We start from the raw sequence: 8107 nt of genomic DNA on the forward strand, positions 1-8107 counted from the left end.
ATAAGAGCTTACGACGCATACAAGCGCTTATGCTAGTTAGGTCACTCCAGCCCCAAGGTCGTTAGTTCAATGTTATTGGTTACGGTTTATTCCTGGGACTAGTCTTGTGCACTCAAACCATGCAATCATTTCAGGTTTATAAGGTGGTCTCATGTAATACTGGTCAGTTGCAATTATCAGTGATGGGAAGAAGGGAGTACAAGCACATGGCTGGTGGGATTTATCCAGGGTTAGAAGACATTCAATTTTGTTAGGTTGCATAGGTATGACTTCAGTACAATTTGGAGAATATGATCTTGTTAAATTATGGAAAATATGCTAGAATAGTTATACGTGCATAGGTTGCTCTGACACTCAAGACAGCATGCAGATTAAGGAAGCAAAAATATAGAAAGATTATTGTACATTTTTATAGGTACTAGAATCAGGTAAACCATCTCTTTGTTGCTTCACTACTGCAAGACCACATATCCAGTCATGTCCATTGATGCTTGTCGAGAAATTACATGAGCAATAACATACACATTGACAGATTCTGGTGTTAATCATCAGAGTATAAATTATACAACAGAGTGAAATACATTTAAATGCCTCTGCACCAAGACTGTGCTTTGAGTGCAGCCTAGAAGACATTTGGAAATGTTAACATTCAAATGTACCTTTCGGAGGAAGTTGGTTTTCACAGATATGTGCAGTTTTAAGGCAGGAGGACATACATGTTAATTGGCTTATCCAGCACCCTAGGTGAAAATACTAATACTTGTGTATTGCATATCCTCTGGATGGAACCCTCTCATTGCAGTGCGTGTCCCAGGAGCCACTGCCAGTTCTATTTGCAGTCACGAGGACAGCCATCTTAAGTATCATTAGGAGGAGCCACCCGTCTCCTGCCTGGTCCAAAGTAGAGTTGCAACCGTCCATCGCCCCACTTTCATCCTGCATCCAAATATTGAAGCTCTGTGACAGCAGCCGTGTAGGCCAGAGCGACCACACAATGGCACTCCACATTTGCAGGCTCTGGCAACCTCCTCTCCATTCAGGACACAAAAATGTGGTTTTGTGGCATAGTTTCCGACGGGAAGGTGGTTAGCTGTGACTTGCTGACCCCTCCCCTTAACTATCCAAATTACCTATAATCGGTTATATCACCTCAACTGACACCAACTTCCTGTATCATTCTAACCAGCCCTGTGAATATGAATCCAGCACCACTGCATATCCTATTATTTTTTAATCATCGTCATCTGTAGGTTTACAGAAAGAACCAAATACACTTACAATACCAACATTACATATAGATAGATCATTTTAAACTCCCAACCAACTGTAACATGAAATCACCCACTTGTTAACAAGAGGGAGCCATTCAATCATACATCCATGCAGCTAATCAGACATCAATGCACCTATCCATCCAAACGATCAGCCATACAAAACATTAAACGCTCATATTGCCCACAAGGGAAGAACACAATATTTTGTAAACATGCAACCGCACTACAGGCAGAGCTGCAGGAATTCTGTGGCCACATTTTTTGTCGGTTTGCCACATAATCCTTAATCTGCAGATATTAACCTACATTGTTTCTAGCAACAAATGATCAAGTTACCAAAAACGGTTTAACACTTTAATCAAGTTAAACTGCCACAAAAACATTAAAGCCAATAGATCAATTGTGGGCCAGTGCACAACAGCACTAAGCAAACCAGTGCCAAAGGCTATACCCATTAGCTTTGCCAATCCATGTTAGGATTGGAATCAAGTGCCATGGGTCAGCATTAATACAACGAAATGTAATGTAGATGTTAAAAGGACCAACACAGAGGCAAGCACTCTTGGAAAACAAGCAGGTTATACAGGCATCCATTAATCCTCAACTGGCCATCTCAAGCCCTCAGATCCAGTATCCAGCTCCTTGCATGTTTAGTAAACAAGCACTCCAGAAACCCATCTTGTTCACAAGAAATAGATTAGATCAGGTAAGAGACACAATAAATTAAAAAACACGCAGGTTGTGTCCATTCTATCAGAAATTTACACAAGACCATTCATTGGGAAGATTCTCTCCATAACTCCCTCTAACACTTTCAAGATTGTATAACAAGGATGCTAAACACACACTGATTAACATGTGATGAGCAATCACATGCTGCCACAATCTTCCTGCCTGAAATACGGCATAGAAGTAGATTCAGCGTACTAGCGAAAATAAATTCAAATTGTTTACCACTAGTTTACAAGTAACATGCTTCGTTAAGCCATTACGTAGGTTTCACTTTCTACCCAATAGATTCACACCGCAGAGTAGCTTAACTAGTGATAGCATGCATACATCACTCTACTAAAACCCCAAAAGGGAAACAAACCCTTCCATCCCCAAGATTAGAGTCTGCTAGGCAACACTGCACACACAGTCAACACTACTAACTAGATCTCTAATTTCACTTGCACTAGGTTCTGCATTTTAATTACGGATAATCCCCGACAAAGCAGAGCCTGAGAATTAAAGGAGCAGGTCTGCCTCTGGTCACTCCATGGTTAAGCCCCTACTGGAAAGAGGTTTGCAATCTAGGAAATTTTTTAAAGGCTACCACTTTAGAATGTCTACCGTAAAGGGAACCAAAGTTACCCACTTTAGATTGCTTTCAAAGTAGAAACATTATCAATGCACTCCTGCCTAATCTAGGTACATTTAAGATGAATAAAAGTAACCTACAAGTACAGACTACAAATTCAAGTATTCATTTTATTATTCCCTCCGGTCAACCAGGTATCCCACAACGACAAATCACTAACAGCTTTACTGCAACAGACACTGTATTCTGAAAACATGTTTATTAAATAAGAAAGTTTTAAATACATTACAAATAAAACAACGCCCATATGCTTTTCGCCATTATTGTACAATTAGCTAGCAGCAATCTCCATTTCTGTAGCTTGATTTTATACCTGGATTAATAGAGCACAAAGTGTCCATCGGATTTTGTTCCCTCGTCTCTTAAACCCTTCCAACCTTTCATTGACCAGTGAGACCTCTCACCTAGGTGTATCAAGTGGGGTAAGCTTCTGGTCATGCTAAACCCAAAATGCTACTAGTGTCACAAAGACAGGCTTTCACGTAACTGTATAGTATTTTCTCTGATCAGTCATCCATTCTCTCCATTAAGGTTAAAAACTTTGCTAGTATACTTCACATGTGCCATGTGATACTTGGACTTCTGCAATGCTTTATTAGATGGTGATGGAATTCTCCCTAGGGATGGATTCGGTTCCATTTTTGACACAAGGATTACAGTCCTGTCAATTTGTTTCCAACCCTCCAGCAAAGACTCTCCCACCACAGATGCTGATGCTGTTTATTACATTAAAGTAGCATGTCCTTAAAATTGTGAAAGGGCATTTTCACAGGTTGGTCAGTTTAACTTGTGACGAGGGAAAATACTAGGACTGGCTACTCCTTGCACATGGAATCCTACGAACTGGAGCATTTAGAAGCCATGGACTTTAAGCTGGTCATCCTTTGCCAGTCCCACCTGCAATAGAGAGAATCACCTTTAATATTTAGCTTTCAATAAACAAATCTATACAAAGCGCGTGTGTGCGCGCGCTGCTTACCTCAACGAGGAACTGGCAAGCGTTTTTACGCTGGTCACCTTGAAGCTGGATTACCTCTCCGTATTCTGGGTGCTCAACCACAGTACCATTGCAAGCAAATTTCTGGGAAGAAAAAGAAGCCATAAAACTAAAGTCTGCAAAGTCACAATTTTAGATAGGATGATGCAGCGGTGATAAAGAGTACAAATATTTACATTATAAAAAGGGAACAAAAAAAATCTGAGAATCAAGTAGATCACAGACGTGATCAATCAACTCAAATCTACTGTTCAGATATTTGGACAAAGAACTACTAGACTTAGGTCACAATTAGTCAGCTTGATTGTAAGGAGCAATAACCCCAATTAATACACGTTACATATTGTGCGTAACTCCCAGCAGGTTCTATTTTGCAGCGGCTGCATATTCAACTAAAGTAATCTCCAGCATAATCCCTTTATTGTAGCATAAAAAGTGTTTTCATCTCAAATAGAATAAAAACGCAGAAACGATGTACTGCTAAGTGGAAGGACCAAAATAATGATTTTCCCATGCTGTATTTTCTACCTTAACTGCCTGTCTATTATGTAATGTCCTTCTGCTGTTTACAGTGTGGATGTAAAGCACTCCGATACATACGGGTCGAGCTAGCGATATACAAAACCTTTAAAATAAATTGTACTTGCTGCACAACGTTTCCAGTGCCCCCGACTACACCATTAATAGGGCTGGAACTGAAACCCCCCCGTTAAATTCCGATCCCTCTGTAGCGCAATCTAATACAATACATACTGGAAAAGATTTTCCAATGTTAAGGATTTCAACCTGTAAGAACAGTCTACGTGCTTCATTCATGTGGAACTGTATTCATAAAAATAGTAGTGGGAACATTTGGTTATTTCAGCTAACCAGGTCTTCGGCCATGCCGAATCTTGTTCAACCCACGCCAAGCCTTGGCCGCCCCTTTCCACCTGTTAATTAGAACAGTTTCACCCTATCCACTTTCACCAAGCATCACTTCGTACATTCTCGAACCACATTTACAGAGACATCACTTACCTTTTTAAAGGCCTTGACTAACTTCCCTGTTAATTAGAACAGTTTCACCCTATCCACTTTCACCAAGCATCACTTCGTACATTCTCGAACCACATTTACAGAGACATCACTTACCTTTTTAAAGGCCTTGACTAACTTCTTTTTATCGTAATCATCTGCAATCCCTTGTACGGTTGTGAGGGTCTTCCTGCCGTTCCTCTGCTGGATCCTTATATGAATAGAATCCTCTGTCCCTGCTGGGAGCCAGTCATCACCCTTGGTTGCATCAGCAAAGGGGTCTGAAACACAAAGCGTTCAATAAGCAAGCGTTGCATTCATTGCACGTTCTCTTAATGACACGACGCAGCAGATGGACAGTAAGTCCACTGATCACAGCTGGGCTCGAATAGTGTACATATACATACATACACCCGTTTAGACGCCACTACATTGCTAGCGTTAAAGGCTCTGGGCTACGTAGGAGCAGAGCAATGCTCGGAATTCCTGCGGTTCAGTTCTACTCAAAAATGGATACACGGCAATAAAAAAAAAAAAAAGTGTAAACAGAAGCGATCGGTGGAGAGACGTTCACGAATACTGGTCACACTCCTAATCGTGGCGAGCATTACACAGTGCTGGGAGGATACTGCTTTCGTCACCCCATCTATCAGATTAGATCAGCCATTGAACTAGCCCACTAAAATTTACGTAAGGCTCCCACATGGCCGTTTGACAAGAAAGGTCGAATTCTAGACCAGGATACGCCTAACGGGATTACATATCGTACAGCCGAGGGTCACGAAATGGCGGTTACTAAAGAAACCCCGTTTTAAAATGGCAGCTTCCTAAGTGACAGCGCGCCCCCACCCTCCGGATGGGAGGCTTGTCAGTCAAGATACAAGCACCGCCCCCCGCACGTACTGACGCTTCCACTACGGACGCTCCACCCCCATAAATTGACAGGTGACAAGCACCGCCCCTCGCACCCATTGACGTCACCACTATGGGCGCGCCTCAGAGTAGATCAACACAAAAATACAACACTCCGGCCGCCATTTTAAATTACAAAATAGGGCGTACGCCCATCCGAAAACGGGTAACCCCCCTGAAACTAATACTTCTTCAGTAACAGCACACATCGAAATTATTATACACCTAAATAAGTCACAGTTCGACCATACGTTTGACCAAGTGTTCCGAAGCGACCGCGCATACAACCATGAAGAATGCTGACTGGATACAAACAACTCGATACAATGGCTTGTTATTGTGCCTAGTGCAGCTATAGGATTGGTGTCATTACACGTCTTAATAATCACAGATATGCAGCACAATAGTGCCCTCGAGACAATCCCGCACGAACCGAAGAGAAACGCTTTCTCGAACGGATTTCGTTGCTAGCTAAGACAATCTTTTACACATCATTCTCGATATAACGGACCTATGACAGAACTCTTACCAGAAACGTTCAGTCCACTCAAAGAACATAATATGACATTAACACAACCAGACACAAACCTCCGCTCATAAGAAGGATTTCTCACCGAAAGACTGGAGGTTCTGGATCGCGGACATACGATACGCTTCTTTTTCCTCGATAGCAACTGTCAGCTGAGTGCTAGCGGGGGTTGGAGGAGGCGGCGGGGTGCGGTCGTTCAGCTAATAATTCACGAAACACCAGCTCCGAAAGGACAGAAGAAAAGGTGTTTCACAAAATGGCCGGAGCGGGCGCATATATAGGCGGCGTGGCTTCGTCAGCACGTCATTGTGATGCGAATGACGAATAGCGTGCGTCAGGGCGCTGGGCGTGTTAGAGACGGGGGCGCGCACTGTTGATCATCCGCGGTGCCCTTCGGTTCGGCTCCTCCGGGCTCCCGAGTGTGTGACTGGATCGGGGGCCTCAGTGGAGCCCGCACCGAGAACAGAAACATGACTGTTCGGGGGTAGGGGGAGCGAAGGCAGGGAAGTGACTGGGCCAACGTTTAGGACATTGACTCGGCCCAGTCACAGGTGCAGGTATAGGAATGTGGCCGGGGGTCGTGGAGGGGTGATGGAAGCGCAGGTACCTGGCACTGGGGCCTATTTCTACCGAGAGCGGTGCGGCTGCTGCGTGTGGTAGGATGGGAAGGGCTAGGGGAGCGCTGGGGCTTGGAGGTATGGGGGGGGGGGGAGGGAGAGTATCCGCGAGAGAATGATACCCCAATGCTTATTTATGCGTTTTTATGTAGCGCGGACTTTACCCGAAGGTGTCCGACGGCTTCACAATAGGAACGTTAAGGATACATGAGGAGAAAATGACAAGTGAACAAATTACAAAAGCAAACGTTAAGTTACATGAGGTAAAAGTGACAATTGTGAGCAAACAATTCATCCTGGGGCTGGCATGACGCTCATTGTAGGATTTCATCCTGGGGCTGTAAAGAATAAGATCTTTTGCAGTTGAAAGAAGTTAATTCTTTATTAGATTGCACCAACACAGGCTCCGGAGTGAGTGGAGCATAACCGTTGCCTCCTCTCAGCAGGTCACCAACTGTCAACCAGCCCCCCCGCCCCCCCGTCGTGTGTGTCAGCCCAGGGGAGACAGCTACGCGGGCTGGCGAGCATCAAATTGCAGCTGCACCGAGTACTTAACAGGTCTTTAACCCCTTCCGCGCTCATGACGAGCTGAGCTCGTCATGAGTTGTGCCGCTCGCATGCTCATGACGAGCTCAGCTCGTCATGTATCGCGGCTTTTTTAAAAACCGCCGCACACAGCGGGAAAGCCGCTAGCTGCGATGCGGTTAAAAGACCATTTACTTGTAAATGAGGCTTTTGTTGTGTGTTCACCCCATCTTACAGCCACTCTGTCCATGGCTGGAAGAATTAGCCCCATCTGAAATATTTTCCATGCCCCCCCCTCCCCTGAAATTTGGCTCTAGTTGCCCGCCTGCTGACAACACTCTAGTGATGACAGCTGGTGACAGGAAGAGCAGCAGCACTGTGTCCGAGGGTGGACCCAGGGGCAATCCTAACACATCTCCCCCCTTTAGAAAGGAGAGAGAGAAAGTGCATGTGAAAAAAGAAAGGGAAACAATTTAACATAATAGCATAACTGAAATGAGCATGACACAAGTTCATGAAAAAATGCTACTCACAAACATAATCTGAGAGTTTCACAGGTGAAAATAACCTTCCTGCCCTACATGTGCCAAGGTTAGGGGCAGTGTCAAGTATGGGAGTAGGAGGTAATATTCTGCCTGCTCTACCAGTACTTGTGGCATAAGGTCTTCTGTATATGGGAGTAGCATTGGTTTGTATTGGTGTGGTGTGTACAGCTGTTTTAGTATTACATATGTTTATTGAGGATACAACAGTTGGAAAAACAGTGGTGTCATTTAAGAGTGGCAGCTGTTTTAGGGGCGTGAGGTTCGTAGTCCGTTTCCTCGTCCGACCACCCAGGAAAAGGTACTGCAGTGAGTAGGGGTGTTGTGTGGG

At 44.2% G+C, this 8107-nt stretch overlaps 1 protein-coding gene across 1 annotated transcript; it reads right to left on the reverse strand.

Annotated features, from left to right (window-relative positions):
• Window positions 1-2821: 2821 nt before the first annotated feature.
• Window positions 2822-6356, reverse strand: LOC144773607 (eukaryotic translation initiation factor 1-like). Its single transcript, XM_078658749.1, has 4 exons — window positions 6178-6356; window positions 4769-4932; window positions 3617-3718; window positions 2822-3534 (listed from the first exon to the last, which is right to left on the reverse strand). Exons 1-4 carry the CDS (start codon window positions 6206-6208, stop codon window positions 3490-3492), a joined length of 342 nt encoding a protein of 113 aa, XP_078514875.1. The 5' UTR covers window positions 6209-6356; the 3' UTR covers window positions 2822-3489.
• Between the last annotated feature and the right edge of the window lie 1751 nt (window positions 6357-8107).

The sequence above is a fragment of the Lissotriton helveticus genome, chromosome 8 (assembly GCF_964261635.1).
Source record: "Lissotriton helveticus chromosome 8, aLisHel1.1, whole genome shotgun sequence".
Lineage (NCBI taxonomy): Eukaryota > Metazoa > Chordata > Amphibia > Caudata > Salamandridae > Lissotriton > Lissotriton helveticus.